The 19,531-nt window shown below is 40.1% G+C and overlaps 1 protein-coding gene across 2 annotated transcripts in view; it reads left to right on the top strand.

Moving 5' to 3' along the window:
• Positions 1-6,263: 6,263 nt before the first annotated feature.
• PTPRN (protein tyrosine phosphatase receptor type N) overlaps positions 6,264-19,531 on the top strand; it is a 56,196-nt gene continuing 42,928 nt past the window's right edge. For both annotated transcript variants that reach the window (XM_075181005.1, XM_075181004.1), the window contains exon 1: positions 6,264-6,534. In XM_075181005.1, the coding sequence (XP_075037106.1) occupies positions 6,453-6,534 (82 nt within the window). In that variant the 5' untranslated portion in view covers positions 6,264-6,452. The remainder of the gene's footprint in view (positions 6,535-19,531) is intronic.

The following is a 19,531-nucleotide window of genomic DNA, read 5'->3' as shown; positions in this document are numbered from 1 at the left end:
ACAATTTGCCTAGGAACACAGCCATGAATAAAGAATGGTACCAAAACATTCTCCAAGAGCAACTTCTCCCAACCATCCAAGAACAGTTTGGTGATGAACAATACCTTTTCCAGCATGATGGAGCACCTTGCCCTAAGGCAAAAGTGATAACTAAGTGGCTCGGGGATTAAACCATCAAAATTTTGGGTCCTTGGCCAGGAAACCCCAGACCTTAATCCCATTGAGAACTTGTGGTCAATCCTCAAGAGGCGGGTGGACAAACAAACACCCACAAATTCTGACAAACTCCAATCATTAATTAGGCAAGAATGGGCATCAGTTAGTATGTGGCCCAGAAGTTGATTGACAGCATGCCAGGGCGAATTGCAGAGGTCTTCTTTACTCTTTGCATAAAGTTAATGTAATTGTCAATAAAAGCCTTTGACACTTATGAAATGCTTGTAATGTTACCTCAGTATACCATAGCAACATCTGACAAAAAGGTCTAAAAACACTGAAGCAGCAAACTGTGAAAACCAATACTTGTGTCATTCTCAAAACTCTTGGCCATGACTGTATTTATGTTGCAGCGCATACAGTATTGTACTGAAAAGTTAGGATTATTTCTCATGCTGAATTTAGTTCCACCCCTTAAAACCAACAACCGTATTTCCTGTAATTTCATTTCTTGTTTTTGTTTTTTAAAAAACAGATTTGATTTTTTTTTAATCTTTTTTTTAATGTTCAAGTACAGAAATGCCAATACCAGTACAATCAGGATTGCAAACAATTAGTCACATGACCCTATACAAACAAGTTGTACAAATACTCTAACTACAGTCTAACAATACAACCGCACAGCAATAAAATAATTGAAAATTATAAAGAATGGGAAAATATTATAAGCGGTACAGGTCGGTCCACTATAATATAAGGACCCAGGAGGCCCATATTATAGATACCAAGCCAATGATCTCCTGATTATGGGAATAACCTGTGTGTGAGGCATTATGTACTTTAAGATCCAATGAGGCAGGAGCTGATTAAATACTCTGTAAAGCACTGTATAATATGTGCTATATAAATAACTTCATAAATCATAAAATCATTAAAATTCTCTAGAACAGAAGACATTTTGGTTAATGCTTCACTGTTATCAGAGATTACATTTTAGTCCTTTTTTAATGTTTGCTTCGATATAAAGAACAGGTCCACTCTAAGCGTGATTAAATTAGCCGCGAGGTTCCGTAGCGCCCAGCACGTTGTTTATGCGCAAAACTGACAATTCTCATGAAAACTTTGCTCATTTTTGCTTGCACCTCTATGAAGCGCAAGAAATAATCATTCCTAAAACATCACGTAGAAACATAACGATTCTACGGCGCCTGATTCTTTTTGAATCAGTGGCTAAATGTAACGAACAGTCTCTCTCACCCAACTGGGCGAACGCTAGTTCTTCAGCCATTAGACCATAATAACAGCAGTCTATGGCTTGCAAGCAACTCTACATTCTGGAAGTTTGATGGAAAATGTCTAAAATATTCTCAAGGACCGTTATATAATAAAGAAAGGAAATCTCTCTGTGTGCAAACTATTATGCTTACGAAACAGAAAGCTACAAGGCTGCTTTGTTTACACAGAATCATCCTCATAAATATTTTACCAACAGACACAATTTTAACGGCGGGGAAATCCCATCTCCAGCTAGAAGCTGTGCAGAATGTTTTTGTTTGAGACAACTTCTAGAGATGTTTGTGTTTTGGTGTATTTTGCTTTATTTTTTATTTTACCACTCGTGCTGTTTTTATGTGAGCAGAGAGAATAAATGAGAAATGTTAAAGCTTTTGCTCCCTTTTTTATGCTTTTTAAATCGCCCATAATCAAACAAGATAACCACGCTGCTGCTTCACAGGAAGCCAAGCAGAACAATCTGAGAGATGACGCGGTAATTCCTTCCAGGCTCCAAAATTAGATCTTTAATTTATTTATTTTTTTCTCCCGGACCAATATCCTGTTGGTGTCTCGCTCGGTGTGTAACGTCGTTGACTCATGGATCTATATCTTTAAACGCTCAGCCGTAGCGGATCTTACAGATTCCCGCTTGGTGTGTGCTAAGCTGCATTAACTCTCCCATCTCCCTTCTGGCGTAGGTGGTCTCTGCGCTTGGTGCCCTATATAACATACATTCCCTGCTTCAAAAAAAAACCCTTAGGATCACCAGCTGGTGGTTAAAAGGTCAAGCATGTTTGTGCCACGCAGCCCTCGGGCTGTTTCTATTATCTCCTGCAAATTGTGTTTTAATATAGATGAAATGTAACCGTATTCACGGAATTATACCCGTAGGAAGAACTGTCGTAGCTCCCTCTTGCTAAACTACACAAGTATCATTCACTGGAAACTGCTTATCCCATCATTAATCACACAGAGCCCTATAGGCAAATAATTATGATAAAAAATACATGGGATTGTCAGGCTGTGATGTGGTGGCACAATGACTGTCAGGATCCAGATAAACAAAACCTATTTATAAATGTTTTTGGCCGTGGAGTGTTCAGCTGCAGCAAAGCATTTAATCTATAATGAGCACATAGATATATGCAAGATGATACTATTTTATGTATTCTGTTAAAAAGAATATCTCTGATCCTTTTTGTTTGAGGAAGGTAAAGAGGGATTTATGTCGATCAGTGGAATGCATTTTAAGTGTTGCCCCAAATGCCATCCTTCTAGGACAAGCTATATTACACATCACATCATCTGTGGACCCCAAAAAAAGTTTCTTGAGAGTAAATGTATCAAGCTGAGAGTTTTCGGGTGGGTTTGAAAAACCAATTAGATTCTAGCTATCATTTATTTATTGCATTCTTCAAAATGACAGCTAGAATCTGATTGGTTGCTATAGGCAACATCTCCACTTTTCAAATCCGCCAGAAAACTCTCGGCTTGATACATTTACCCCTTGGGCTTAAAGTGACAGCGCGCAATTGTTCTGGGATCTCGTGAGGTGTGCTATGAAATGCCGAAGGAGGTGCGACCAGCCAATGGATGTTGTGACTAGCCCGTCCTCCAGAAGATCAGTAGCGGGGACGTAGGGTAGGTGCAGGGCCGGATTAACAATGGTACTGCAGCCCCAGGCCTCTCCACAGAAATAGGCCCAGACCAGCCAAGTGTAAAAAAAATATTTATTTTTTTTTGTTTCGTGTGAGGGCACCTAGACTGTCTATTGTATGTACCTATTGAGGATTGATATAGATATATACAATAGACAGTGTATTTATATATATTTATACATAGTCAAGTTTTATTTATTTTTTTATTTAGTTTGCAGCACGCTGTACTTTGCTAAAAACCTGAAAATGAGCATTTTTCATGTATGTTTCTGTTAAACACTTTATAAATAGAAATAGTCAACCATTGTTTGTATTTTTGTCTTCAATGGTCAATAAAATAACATACCTTTACCTCTTAACTGTCCCGATTCCATCAGGATAGTCCTGATTTTAGGGGACTATCCTGATCAGCCAGGAGCTTGTCCCAGCATGAGGGACAGCTGGGACGTATTTCCACTCTTCACTTTACATACAGGATGTGTGAGCCAGTTAGTGGTGCACTCTTTATATAAGGGAGGATGGGAGGGAGATGTAGGTGGCTGGTGGAAAGTGCAAGCTATGCCCTCCATGGTGCTGGCCACGCCCATACTGTATGGGTGTGGCCATACATCACTGGCCACGCCCACACATCACTGGCCTGAGTAAGTCTAGAGGTTGCACCACAAAATAAAATATATATTTTTTTTTTTACATTAATAGAGCAGCTTCTGAATCTGTTTCCTTAAGGTACTGCAGGCAGTTAGTGAGACGGATCTGCAGAGTACAGGACTAAGGAGTCGATCTGAGCTGGGTTTCTGTGTCTGGTATAGGCTGCAGCAGGTGACGGGTGCACTCTCTATTTAATATAAGCGGGCTGTATGCTGTTTATGTAAAATGAAATATTACCCATAGACTCCAATGGAACAGTGACCCCCAGTGTGAAGATTGTCATGGAAACAGAAGAATACTCGCTGGGATTCAGCAATCAATAACCGTCCAACAACGCGTATCTCAGATATGGGAGTACTACTGTTTTATTCTGCACGCAGACCTCATTTTCAGTTATGTTTCTGAGTGACACATATTGTGCAGTCTATAGGTAGTTTGTGATCTAACTTTTGTGTTACAAAATACGAATGAAGACAAACCTGCTGTCAGGTCTCTTAGCCATGGGTGTAAACGTAACATGTACCGATGGCTGTATGAGCAGTTCACACAGACATTTAACAAAAATAAAAGGGTCACTTAATCTCTACATCCTCCTTATGACTCGTCTAGTGCAGAGTAAACCTTTTAGCCTGATATAAGTAGAACATGCTTTTCCCATATGTATTACTGATTACAATCCCCTCCTCTGTGTCTGGACTAGGTGTAATGAAATAGGTGTCTGCTTTGTTTGGATTTGAAGTGTCTCTTGTTACTTAAAGTAGAGGCACCGGTTCTCTTGCCTAATTAAGTATGCAGTCTATTAATTTGCTAGAAACCAGTGACATCACTCAGAAACTGCCTGAATTCTGTTCCCGAGGTACTGCCAGGGTTGTTGCCTTGCCTTCGAATCCCAGCTAGTGCCAGGATAGAATGCGGGTGAATGGGGGCCACAGGCTGGGATAATGGGCAGGTGAATGGTAGACCAATAGTCTCCTATTGGCCTGCGCGGTCACCCTGACACCAAGCAGCGCAGCCAGCTTTGGGATTTGCCAAGTAGTACTAAAATCATTGCGTTTCCTTTCTACCGCTCCTCTGCTTATTGCATTCTGCATTACCAACAAACCCCTACATTAGGGAGCGATCGACAGCTTTACTTATTACAGAGGCGATAGAGGCTCCTGAATAGGGCAGCAGAGAAATTGGACATTTTATTCACCTTCCTTCATTTTCTTTTTTTTTGTTTGCTATTGGGAACTGACCAACTACTTATTTCCCAGTAAACATTATGGAGGAGTGGGTGCTTAGTAACTATTAACTCGATATATACAACAGGCAGTATCAGCTATATAAACAGCCTACATTAATCGGGTGGCAGCTCTCGTTCCATGTCTTCACTCTTCTGCAAGAGGCAAAAATGTGCAAAAAACCTTTATTCTTATAAAGCATTTTAGAACCACAGTGCAGGAATATTGCCGGGCCCTTCTGGAAAGAGCAGTCATAGCATTTGGTGGCTGGTACTAGGGTTAGGTTAGTGGGAGGGTAATTATATTTACAGAGAACCCGTCTGTTAAAGTAGACATTTTACAAATAAAATATGTGACTCTTACAAAATCCCAATTGTGCACAGCTAAAGACCTGCCATCGGTTTACCCAGTGGACAATGTGGAAATTTAGAAGTGAAAGTATGGACAATGTAAGTGAAAGGAATGTGATAGTGATACAATAAAGACAGTAGATGAAGTGGCAGTATGACATACCCCGTATACCACACACTTCCACCACTGTATGTGTGTGTGTGTGTGTGTATATATATATATATATATATATATATATATATATTATAATATAATGTGACAGGAATGTGATAGTGTTACAATGAAAACAATATGACATACCACCGTATACCCCCCACTTCCACCACTGTGTGTTTGTGTGTGTGTGTGTATATATATATATAATATAATGTAAGTGACTGGAATGTGATAGTGTTACAATGAAGGCAGTATGACTGACATACCACTGATTACTCCCCACTTCCACCAGTGGGAATATAGCATAACTGAGATAACACCTCTGATAAAGGAACACTGAAGATGGCCTTTAAGTATAACAAAAAGCAATTAAATAAAAAAACATCCTTGCTTCCTATGTCTCTTCCTGAAAAAAGGTCACCCAGAAAGCAGCAATGTGGCTTTGTATCAGCAAGGGGTGAAGGAGACAAACTGTGCTGTATGTGATCTCAGCAATGTATAATATTAGGTAATAACCTAATGCAATATCAGGACTATAAATATTTTACATTGGGAAAAAAATCAGGACATTTCCCTGTAACCCAGACTGATGGGGAACATGTACATCCTAAAACTTTGTCTCCTGATACCCGCATAGAGTATATATTATGGTATATATTTGCATACATTACATCCCCAGCCAATGACAGGTCACCAGGGAACAAGGGAAGGTGACAGTTCAGCGTGAGCCCCATTCATGGAATCTATAGATTGTGGGCGGGGCCCGGGGGCGGGGTTAGCGGGCGCAGTCTCGGCTGCTCGCTGTCACTCTCCTGCTGCTGTCGCTGAACTCGCAGCCGCTGTCCGTGGTGCTGAACCCAGCCCGGGGGAGAGGGAGCGGCGGGGGGGAGCCCCGGTGTCTGCTTGTCGGGAGCACACAGCCGGCATGTCCCCAGTGTAAGGGCCGGAGCTCATCTGGTACCCAGCGGCGGCCTCCAGCGCCAGGATGAGTCTCACTGCGGGGACCGTCCTCTGTCTCCTGCTCCTAACCTGCTGCCAGCACCGGGGCATGGGGGCCCGCACCCACGGTAAGCCTGGGGGTCTCACAGCCCCCTCTCTGCATGTATGGCATGCTCAGCTGCTGCAGAACCTCTTGGATAATCCACTTACTATCTGTACAGTCTTATTAATGAGACAATTTCATGGAGCAGAAAACAAAGTGCTCTGTATATGCAATGAAGAAATAGCACCCCCTGCTGGGCAGATGTGGTCTGCCCCCCCCCCCCCCATGAGGGACCCCTTAAAATGCACTCTGTACCCTTCATTATTCTCGTTATGAGAGTTATCACTGTAAATACAGCTACACGTATCACTAAACAATAATCAGCTTGGATACCTATGACATAGGTATCCATCTGTATTGTTACTGATACAGTATTAGTAGTAGAGTAGTATTGGCAATATTTGGGTATTGACAAGAATCATAACATTTATCACTGCAACAAGTAATTATTTTGCCAATGTGACAGTTTTGGGTGTTTGGGGAGTAGAGGCTGGAACATGGTAAACAAATGAAAGTTACATTGATGGAAAAGCAGAGATCTGTTATTATTTGGAACATTACACAATTCTTTTATTGATGTGATTGTTAATAGCAGCCTGAAGGCCCCATTAACATAAATATAAATCCCCCACTTATTCGGGAAGGTTTGGTAGTTATTGGTGATGAAGCTGACATTTAATTCTGCTGTGAGGACAGAAAGATTCTGTGCTTATGGGTGATAGAGAAGATGTATGTTTAATTTTCCAGGCACGTCAATGTTGAAAATAAGATTGTGATGATGTTTTGCATTGGAGTAAGACATCAGTCATATAAACAGAAAAGTAATTAGAGATGCTGATTTATTTTGAGCAAAAACAAATGAACAGAATTAGCTGCTTCCTATTGGAAATGTTGGAGTCACAAAACTTAAACTGTTAAAGCCCGGTGCCATTTTGTATATCAGATAAATTTTGGGCTGGTGTATGTGCAAATAAACATGAACTCACTCTGAAATTATTGCACAGTATTATATCACTATATAATTAATGCATATTATATATCATGTTGTTTATGATTTTATTGAAACCTGACTGTTGGTGAAAAATCAGCTGAGATTAAACCATCTTGTTTTCAGGGATCTTTTTAAGTGACAAAGTGATTGGAGTTTTAATGGCACAAAGGCTAGATCTATAGTATACTTTATATAATACAGACATGCATTTTGTTCTAAAAAAAATAATAATGTATTGTAATATGTGTTTTGTAATTAATTAGAATTAAGTGTTGTTAGGTCTGAGTGGGAAAGGTACTTTGTAATTGTTAAGATGTCTTATTGATTTTGAGTTCTGCTGTGTAAACATTAGCAACCGCTGATCAAAAGCTTGTTTAGGGATACATATAGGTGTATTTACGGAAATAACTCACTGCTGGTATTATAGGTGTAATGTATGCTAGCTTAGTCCAACGTACACCTCTCTCTTTCTATGCTTTCTAACTTTTAATAGATTTAAATGCAGGGTTGGTGTAAGCCGCTCCGCTAGCAAGAGTAGCCCACTCCCCACGTGGGAGGTGGTGGCAGCGACGTCAGCTCAGACTGGGAGTGTGGCCCTTGCCTGTGACATCATAGCCACACACTTCACTCCCAGCATAACACCGACCTGTTAGAAATTGTTGGCTGCTTCTCCTGAATGTCAACAGCCGGAGCTCCTTGTGGGGGCATCACAAAGCCATTAAAATCACCGGATGAGACTTTAAGTCTCTCATTCAGTGTTTTAAGCAGTGGTGGAACTATTATTGGTGCAGCAAGTGGGGTGCACCGGGGCGCATTTAAATAATGGGGCCCGTTGCACGGGGAACCAGTGAGCTGTGGGCCCCGGTTCCTTCCTCCCCACTTTTCTACATTGGGGCCCACAGCTCGCTAATACCGCACTTGGGTTTAGGTACCCCTTTGCCATTGGCTTCCTAGGCAATGACCTATGTTTGCCTAATGGTAGCATTGGCCATGTATAAATGTGGTAAAATAAGTGTAATGCCTATCTAGTGATGTGACGCGGGACTAGAAAGTTGTTTGTGAGCAGACACACTGCATTAGTAACTCCAATTGAGCAATACACTATTCCTCTTAAGGTTTCCTAATAACCTCGGGTACTTTGATCTATGTTAAACTGTTACTTGGTGAAGACTTTGCAATATGCGAGTAGCACTTTTTTCATTTAGTTTAGTAAAGCGCATACTACCAACATAAAAACAATCAGAAAATTCCCTTTAAAAATGACTTACAAAAGTGCAGATATTTAGGAAGTCGATTTGTATCCAGTTTAGGGGCTGAGTATCACTCACCTTCCCCAGCATAATTTAAATTTTAGGGAGAAAGGATTTTCTCTTGCTGTGATCTTTCATATTGCCGAGTTTTGATACATAGAGGTTCCCTGCTATACGCTCACACTGGGGTCCATTATTGTCATAAGACAATTATCCTCTCAGTATGTTTTTAGACTGTGGCAGTGAACCCGGAGCACCCGGAGGAAACACACACGAACACAGGGTGAACATACAAACTCAACACAGATAGGGCCATGGTTGGAACCTATGACTCAAGCGCTATGAGTCAGAAGTACTAACCACTGTGCCACCATATTGCCTTTTATGTAGGAAGATTTCACCAAACGTACAACACAAATGGCTTTTTTTTTTCCATCAAGAGTTCAAGAGTATTCAGGCCCAGAATTAAATGCTGTGTTTTTTCCCATGCTGCCCCCTCCTCTCCTAACTCTGTCACGCTCTAGGGTTCCAAAACCCACTGCATAGCATTTGCATAGGATAAATATGTTATTGTCGTTCATTTAAAGAGGATCAACAGATTACGTAGCGCTGTACTTTAAAGAGATGATACAATAAATAACATACAAGAACATGAAACAGAAGATAAACATTGCCCTGCCCCTATGAGCTTACAATCTAGTGGTGGGGAACAACTGATACATGAGGATAGTGGGAAAACATCTGCGACTGTTGTTAGGGAGAGTATGTGTGATGGCTCTAAGACCTATTCACAAATCTGGGGCTGAGAGTATTCTGCCTATTATCTTAACAAAACCACTTGAACTATAGTTATATAGATATAATTATACTGGTTTCATCCTGCTATGCTGATTTCACAATACACTTAAAGGGATGTTCTATTTTTATATAGATTTTCTATAAATATCCTGCCACCACCAATATATTACCTATAAGAAATGACTTGTAAATCTGCAGATGTTCAGGAAGTAAGAGGTTGAGTTGTATCCAGTTTGGGGCTATTCGTGGTTTCTAGGTATGAAAATAACCACAAAACTCCAAGCAGAATATTTTATGTTTGACTGAATATTGTTAGTGTACCCGAGAAGGGGTGATTCCACAGTGGTAGTTGGATCTCTTTTAATAATAGGGATTATTCATCCGTGTGGCAGATGCAGTAACCATACACGCACAAGCGTTAAAGGGATTTATCCACCTTCAGGTAACTTTAATTTTTTTGGGAATGTACACGCCCACCCGCCAGTTTTACTTAATAAATTGCCTTGTGGTTCAAGCTTATGTCTGTGCTTCTAGCTTAATATCTTTATGACGCATTGTATCCAGCCAGCGTTTTTGTGTCTTGTCACTGGACAACAAAATTAAACTATTTACCTTTATTCAGATATTTTAGTTTGTTATAATCACACCATGTACCGTGGTAATTTGGCCACTAGAGGCACTGTTCCTGTTCCTTTGAAGTCTATGGTTGGCCGTTCATTTAACCTTAACCAAGGAAGCAATGTGGCTGCTTTCACTCATAAGAACAAATGCAGAGGTGTAGATAAATTATCTTCTTTACAGACTACCTCCTGCAGTATATAGGGCAGACGTTTAAAATAAACCATACCTAGAAATAGGACTTATTTCCCTTTATTATGCATAATGATGTTATTTTACCCATTGTATTTACGTCTAAAGTCAACCTTATGTGATAAAATAAGAGTACTCTCTATATATAGGAGGATATTTATGTAAATAATCATGTAATATACAAATTTTAAAAAAATACGTGCATAAAATGAAAGCCAGCTGCTGATTGGAGGAAGGAGCACTTGAGGATTGAGAACGTCATTATTGTTACATTGTATCCATTATCAGCCACCAAGTAATCAGTATGTTTATAGGATACAGTTTATCAAAGACAGGTAGATATAGAACTGACCTTTACAACTTTATTTATTACTAAATAAAACATACTGGGTGCACATGAGGTTCATTAGATGTGGCCAGGGTGTTTGGAAACACAAGGTGATGTAACCATACAAAACACTGACAATTACAATAATGCTCCCAAATAAGTGTAAAATGCTACATATCTTATTATAGACAACTTAACAAATGTGAATGTGGAGTTCACATTATAAAGACTCATCTGTTAACAACACATTTTGATATTATATTTGAAGGCAACATGAGTAAATCCCAATTTTAAGATTCTTTTTGTCATTTTTAATTAAAACATGGTTTTTCATGTTTGGAAATGGGAAGTTGAATAAAAAAGGGGACATTAGTATTATGGTTTCTTATCTACCTAAATGTTTGTAAATTTGACCTAAAATCTCCAAATTAGTCTAAATATCTCCAAAATAATCTCAATTCCCCAAGTCTTCCTTCATGCAACATCCATATTCTCTGTCATCATCTATTTTGCCTGTTTTTTGTCAATAGAAAAGGAATAGGTGGATTATGGGAACTGTAGTCCACACCATTTTGAGTCATTACACTATCCATGTTTGGTGGACTACAACACCCAGAATGCTTTGCTGGATCATCTTTCTGTAGCTATTTATGTTTTATCTGTCTACGTTCAGTGCAATGAAGGACTGGCCCTCACATTATGGGGGACCTGGGTTAGATGGGACCCAAAACTCAGTCCATTCCGTAGTATATAATCTGTATCCCCTCAAACTAGTTTTTTTTGAGAGATAAATACCTTCTACTGGGCAGGTAAACATTGATATACTGTATGCAGAGCAAAAAAACAATGAGCCTTCTCCTAAATATATTATATATCATATTTTATTTAATATTTTATGTCTTAGCGCCTTGTAACAATAGCAGAAGGTCACAAATCCACAACTAGTCTCCATAAACTTGGTGTAAATAATTGCTTTCAACGTTAAAAAGTCTCTTGCCCTCCTATAGAAAAGTTGTTATTGATATGTCCCATTTCGCAGGCATAAAGGATAGGAGCTGAATATTCTAAATCTGTATATTTTCTGTTTGAAAAATACGGGTTCTATTAAGAACACACAATGTCCTAATAAATAGTATGTCCTATACAGGACACAGGTACTAATTTATAAAAATAAAAAAAACATCTAATAGTTGTACCGGAACAATATAAAAACAAATTGTTTTGGTGAGTAACTTTATTGAATGTATTCTATGGGGCAGATCATCAACATTTATTTATATAGCGCCAGCAGATTCCGTAGCGCTTTACAATTGGGAGCAAACAGTAATAAAACAATACTGGGTAATACAGACATACAGAGAGGTAAGAGGGCCCTGCTCGCAAGCATTTCTTTCAGGACATCGTCAAGATGTGTCTCCACGGACACATTGCGTAGATTTGAATCCCCCCTATATGTTGCTGCGATATTCCATACATAGAGGAATTATCTTCAGCGTGCAGTACCTGACGGCATATTCTGCTATCAGAAGACATTACAGTATTATTCTGTTCACAATGTGAAATATTTCGTTCTGCAATTTTCTCTGAATTTGCACTTTTCTGTGTGACTGGTACATGCTCATTGTGTTCTGATACAGAGCAGAGGTTTCATATTTTGGTGGGGCAGCCAGCTATTGCTGCAAAAGACTAAATTAATGCCAATTGCTTTATTGTCTGTCGATCTAATAATGATTAGAGTGACAGTATTAGTATTTGACAGTGTACACGATAACAAATGTTAATATCGGTTTATGCAGTGAGTAAGATGGATGTAAACTCAGTTGCCATGTCAATGAACAGAATACTGACATATGACATATTATCCACTGTATACTACTGTAATGTACTGTTCTATAGAAATGTTTATTATACATAGTATATCATTGCAAACAATGGGCATAAGAGATACTTTTAGAGACCTATGGAGAAAAATGTTGCCAATGTATTTGCCCTATATTAAATTGACAACCAATCATGCATTGTCTATGACTCCATGTAAGCTTCGTCTATATAACTGCAAGTAAACAAAGCCACCAGGTGCTACAAAGGATTTAGGCCAACCGGCTGTCACATAATGTACATTTTATATATTCTGTATTCTATCTATTGAGTAGATACATTGCATCATAATTTATTTATATAGCGCCACTAATACCGCAGCGCTGTACAGAGAACTCACATCAGTCCCTGCCCCATTGGAGCTTACAGTCTAAATTCCCTAATATAGACACACACACACAGACAGAGAGGGAGACAGACAGGGAGAGACTAGGGTCAATTTTTTTATAGCAGCCAATTAACCTAGCAGTAAGTTTTTGGAGTGTGGGAGGAAACCGGAGCACCCGGAGGAAACCCACGCAAACAGGGGGAGAACATACAAACTCCACACAGATAAGGCCATGGTCGGAAACCGAACTCATGACCCCAGTGCTGTGAGGCAGAAGTGCCACTGTGCTTCCCACATGGGAAACATCCTTGCTCCTGCCGTTTGAAGTTAGGGGAACAACCACAGAATTTTGCCGATGTGAAAATATATCTTGGATTTATTATTTTCCCGCCACCTAGATCAGACTCGAGCAACCTGTGGCTCGTCAGCAGTTGTGGTACTACAAGTGCCAGCAGGCCAGTGCCAACAAGGGTGGTGTAGTAGTTTCACACTAGAGCCACAGGTTGCCCAAATCTGACTTAGACTCCTGATAACCTTATATAGGGTAAATTGGGCAAGGTTTGTCCAAAGCAGACGTAGACAACTTGTAGTTCTCCAGCTGTTGTGGAACTACAAGCACCAGCATGTCCTAGGGACTTATCTGGCAATCTGTACGTCCCCGGCTGTTGTGTAACTACAACTCCCAGCAAGAGTTGTCTCTAAGTCCCCAGTCTCTTATGCCACCAAAATTAAATATGTTTTAAGGATGGAGAAAAGGTGTTTTTTGTTTTGTTTTGTTGTTAATGGGAGCAATATGTATGTCTTATGTATAATCTTCCTTCCTTTAGACATTAGTGATGATATTATAAATATATTTACATATAAGCACGTAGGTTGAGAATGATTTACCGTGGTAGGGGTGGATCCTGTTTCTCTGTCCTGTATGTGAAGCTGAATCAGATACTGACGCTACTAACCATGTACGATTTTCCACCCCCGCTCTCTCCAGTGACTCATCCTACGTCAGATAATGGAGCTGGCCTTTACACTGGCTTATATTGTGGTCTATGTTGCATTTGTGTGGGTTATCAGAAGCTATTCTAATTATTCCCCTATGCCTTTCCCAGGTGACTGGATGCTCAGCCTTCCTTATATAAATGGCAATCACACTTCATACTGTAGCAATGTATAATGTTTAGTAATATAATATCATTCATATTGTGCATCCATCGTTTTATATACTAATGTTGAGTTTTATTAGATGAAGCTGGAATCACAGCATGCTGTGGTTAGCTACATTGTTATTTTGTGTTCTTCTGTGTAATATAATAATATGGTAATGTAGGAAGGATCACGTTGTCTCTGTCAAACAAGAAATATTGCCCAAGAGATTGTTGAGTTAAGAGTTAATATTAAAGCTGTATTGCTATGTCTGCCACTTGTTATCGTACATTATATGTTCACAGTCGTCTGAGAGCCCACACCGACGTCATTAAGGGCAATCATCAGCTACGTCAAGCGTATTCTGACATACGAGGAGGCTCTGGCGTTACAGCTGTACAGTCTCTGAGGAGTTTAAACACAGAGTCTAATAAAATTCCCCCCTCCCGTCACTTGCAGCCAGATCCTGTTGCTACGTGTTAATGGCCTGATTTCAATATATTCTGGTTATACGTAATGGCTGAATGATTGCTGATGATGGTTTATAATGAACACTTGGGTGTTATGTGGTTTTGTTATTCTGCAGGGGCTCAGGCTTTCTAGCCATAGCTGAGAGATGAGTGTAGACTGGAGATCGGGTGAGAGTTGAGGGTACAGTGTGATTGGAGGGGGAGGTGAACAATTGTTCTGTGTATTTTGGAAAATGGTATTGTGCATGGGAGAGATTGTGTGGCATACACAGTGGATTGGGGTGATGAGAGATGAGAGATAAGGAGAGAGGATGAGTTGAATCCGGAATAGAATAAGTGCATAGATCAAGGATGGGAAATACAATAAGTGGGGTAGATGGAGAGGGGGAGAGGATGGGCGGCGTGTACACTAAGAATGGGGGTAGATGATCAGTAGTGCATAGACTAAGGTTGGGGGCAGTTCAGCAGTGCTTAAAGTAAGGATAAAGAAGATAACAAGTAGTGTGTAGTGTAATGGTGAAGAAGAGGAAGACTGTGTGTAGGTTATGAGTGGTCTTTAAAGTAAAGATGAGGTAAACATTAAGCAGTGTGTAGAGGAAAAGAAGAGAAGAGGATGAGCAGTGTGTAGAGAAAGGATGGAGAAAAGGATGAGCAGTGTATAGAGTAACGATAGAGAAGAGGATGAGCAGTGTGTAGAGAAAGGAAGGAGAAGAGGATGAGTAGTGTGTAGAGAAAGGATGGAGAAGAGGATGAGCAGTGTATAGAGTAACGATAGAGAAGAGGATGAGCAGTGTATAGAGTAAGGATGGAGAAGAGGATGTGCAGTGTATAGAGTAAGGATGGAGAAGAGGATGAGTAGTGTGTAGAGAAAGGATGGAGAAGAGGATGAGCAGTGTGTAGAGAAAGGATGGAGAAGAGGATGAGCAGTGTATAGAGTAACGATAGAGAAGAGGATGAGCAGTGTATAGAGTAAGGATGGAGAAGAGGATGTGCAGTGTATAGAGTAAGGATGGAGAAGAGGATGAGTAGTGTGTAGAGAAAGGATGGAGAAGAGGATGAGCAGTGTGTAGAGAAAGGATGGAGAGGAGGATGAGTAGTGTGTAGAGAAAGGATGGAGAAGAGGATGAGCAGTGTGTAGAGCAAGGATGGAGAAGAGGATGAGCAGTGTATAGAGTAACGATAGAGAAGAGGATGAGCAGTGTATAGAGTAAGGATGGGGAAGAGGATGTGCAGTGTATAGAGTAAGGATGGAAAAGAGGATGGAGAAGAGAATGAACAGTATATAGAGTAAGGATGGAGAAGAAGATGAGCCGTGTATATAGTAAGGATGGAGAAGAGGATGAGAAGTTTATAAAGCAAGGATGGAGAAGAGGATGAGCAGTGTATAGAGTAAGGAAGGAGAAGAGGATAAGCAGTGTGTAGAGTAAGGAAGGAGAAGAGGATGAGTAGTGTATAGAGTAAGGATGGAGAAGGGGATGAGTATTGTATAGAGTAAGGATGGAGAAGAGGATGAGGAGCCTGATTCATTAAGGATCTTAAATGAAGAGGATTCTTATTTCAGTCTCCTGGACAAAACCATGTTACATTGCAAGGGGTGAAAATGAGTTTTCTGTTTTGCACATAAGTTAAATAATGCCTGTTTTTTCATGTAGCACACAAATACTTGATAGCGTATTTGTACACTGAAATTTAAAGTTGATATTTGTGTGCTACATGAAAAAACAGTCAGTATTTAACTTATGTGCAAAACAGAACACTAATTTGCACCCCTTGCAATATAACATGGTTTTGTCCAGGAGACTGAAATAAGAATCCTCTTCATTTAAGATCCTTAATGAATCAGGTCCGAGAAGTGTATAAAGCAAGGATGGAGAAGAGGATGAACAGTGTGTAGAGTAAGGAAGGAGATGAGGATGAGCAGTGTGTAGAGTAAGGAAGGAGAAGAGGATGAGTAGTGTATAGAGTAATGATGGAGAAGAGGATGACCAGTGTGTAGAGTAAGGATGGAGAAGAGGATGACCAGTGTGTAGAGTAAGGATGGAGAAGAGGATGAGCAGTTTGTAGAGTAAGATGGAGAAGGGGATAAGTAGTGTATATAGTAAGATGGAGAAGAGGATGAGTAGTGTATAAAGAAAGCATGGAGAAGAGGATGAGCAGTGTGTAGAGTAAGGAAGGAGAAGAGGATGAGTAGTGTATAGAGTAATGATGGAGAAGAGGATGACCAGTGTGTAGAGTAAGGATGGAGAAGAGGATGACCAGTGTGTAGAGTAAGGATGGAGAAGAGGATGAGCAGTTTGTAGAGTAAGATGGAGAAGGGGATGAGTAGTGTATATAGTAAGATGGAGAAGAGGATGAGTAGTGTATAAAGTAAGCATGGAGAAGAGGATGAGCAGTGTATAGAGTAAGGATGGAGAAGAGGATGAACATTGTATAGAGTAAGATGGAGAAGAGGATGAGAAGTGTATATAGTAAGGAAGGAGAAGAGGATGAGCAGTGTGTAGAGTAAGGAAGGAGAAGAGGATGAGTAGTATATAGAGTAAGGATGGAGAAGAGGATGACCTGTGTGTAGAGTAAGGATGGAGAAGAGGATGAATAGTGTATAGAGTAAGGATGGAGAAGAGGATGAGCGGTGTGTAGAGTAAGGATGGAGAAGAGGATGAGTAGTGTATATAGTAAGGATGGAGAAGAGGATGAGTAGTGTATATAGTAAGGATGGAGAAGAGGATGAGCAGTGTATAGAGTAAGGATGGAGAAGAGGATGAACATTGTATAGAGTAAGATGGAGAAGAGGATGAGAAGTGTATATAGTAAGGATGGAGAAGAGGAAGAACAGTGTATAGAGTAAGATGGAGAAGAGGATGAGAAGTGTATATAGTAAGGATGGAGAAGGGGATGAGTAGTGTATAGAGTAAGGATGGAGAAGAGGATGACCAGTGTGTAGAGTAAGGATGGAGAAGAGGATGAGCAGTGTATAGAGTAAGGATGGAGAAGAGGATGAACAGTGTATAGAGTAAGATGGAGAAGAGGATGAGAAGTGTATATAGTAAGATGGAGAAGAAGATAAGCAGTGTGTAGAGTAAGGATGGAGAAGAGGATGAGCAGTGTGTAGAGTAAGATGGAGAAGGGGATGAGTAGTGTATATAGTAAGATGGAGAAGAGGATGAGTAGTGTATAAAGTAAGCATGGAGAAGAGAATGAGCAGTGTGTAGAGTAAGGATGGAGAAGAGGATGAGCAGTGTATAGAGTAAGATGGAGAAGAGGATGAGTAGTGTGTAGAGTAAGGATGGAGAAGAGGATGAGCAGTGTGTACAGTAAGGATGGAGAAGAGGATGAGCAGTGTATAGAGTAAGATGGAGAAGAGGATGAGCAGTGTATATAGTAAGATGGAGAAGAGGATGAGTAGTGTATAGAGTAAGGATGGAGAAGAGGATGAGCAGTGTATAGAGTAAGATGGAGAAGAGGATGAGTAGTGTGTAGAGTAAGGATGGAGAAGAGGATGAGCAGTGTGTACAGTAAGGATGGAGAAGAGGATGAGCAGTGTATAGAGTAAGATGGAGAAGAGGATGAGCAGTGTATATAGTAAGATGGAGAAGAGGATGAGTAGTGTATAGAGTAAGGATGGAGAAGAAGATAAGAAGTGTATAGAGTAAGTATGGAGAAGAGGATAAGCAGTGTATAAAGTAAGGGTGGAGAAGAGGATGAGCAGTGTATAGAGTAAGGATGGAGAAGAGTATGAGTAGTGTGTAGAGGAAAAGAAGAAGATGAGCAGTGTATAGAGTAAGGATGGAGAAGAGGATGAACAGTGTATAGAGTAAGATGGAGAAGAGGATGAGCAGTGTGTAGAGGAAAAGAAGAAGATGAGCAGTGTATATAGTAAGATGGAGAAGAGGATGAGAAGTGTATATAGTAAGATGGGGCCTGATTCATTAAGGATCTCAAATGAAGAGGATACTCATTTCAGTCTCCTGGACAAAACCATGTTACAATGGAAGGGGTGCAAATAAGTGTTCTGTTTTACACATAAGTTAAATACTGACTGTTTTTTCATGTAACACACAAATATTTGATAGCTTATTTGTGCACTGAAATTTAAAGTTGATATTTGTGTGTTACATGAAAAAACAGTCAGTATTTAACTTATGTGTAAAACAGAACACTTATTTGCACCCCTTCCATTGTAACATGGTTTTGTCCAGGAGACTGAAATGAGAATCCTCTTAATTTAAGAACCTTAATGAATCAGGCCCATGGAGAAGAGGATGAACAGTGTATAGAGTAAGATGGAGAAGAGGATGAGAGATGGAGAAGAGGATGAGCAGTGTGTAGAGTAAGGAAGGAGAAGAGGATGACCAGTGTGTAGAGTAAGGATGGAGAAGAGGATGAGCAGTGTGTAGAGTAAGATGGAGAAGGGGATGAGTAGTGTATATAGTAAGATGGAGAAGAGGATGAGTAGTGTATAAAGTAAGCATGGAGAAGAGGATGAGCAGTGTGTAGAGTAAGGAAGGAGAAGAGGATGAGCAGTGTGTAGAGTAAGGAAGGAGAAGAGGATGAGTAGTATATAGAGTAAGGATGGAGAAGAGGTTGACCAGTGTGTAGAGTAAGGATGGAGAAGAGGATGAGTAGTGTATAGAGTAAGGATGGAGAAGAGGATGAGCAGTGTATAGAGTAAAGATGGAGAAGAGGATGAGTAGTGTATATAGTAAGGATGGAGAAGAGGATGAGCAGTGTATAGAGTAAGGATGGAGAAGAGGATGAACAGTGTATAGAGTAAGATGGAGAAGAGGATGAGAAGTGTATATAGTAAGGATGGAGAAGAGGATGAACAGTGTATAAAGTAAGATGGAGAAAAGGATGAGAAGTGTATATAGTAAGGATTGAGAAGAGGATGAACAGTGTATAGAGTAAGATGGAGAAAAGGATGAGAAGTGTATATAGTAAGGATGGAGAAGGGGATGAGTAGTGTATAGAGTAAGGATGGAGAAGAGGATGACCAGTGTGTAGAGTAAGGATGGAGAAGAGGATGAACAGT

Source organism: Mixophyes fleayi, chromosome 7 (genome assembly GCF_038048845.1).
Source record: "Mixophyes fleayi isolate aMixFle1 chromosome 7, aMixFle1.hap1, whole genome shotgun sequence".
Lineage (NCBI taxonomy): Eukaryota > Metazoa > Chordata > Amphibia > Anura > Limnodynastidae > Mixophyes > Mixophyes fleayi.
Note: the sequence above shows the minus strand (reverse complement) of the source record. Positions and strands in the feature narration are given on the sequence as shown.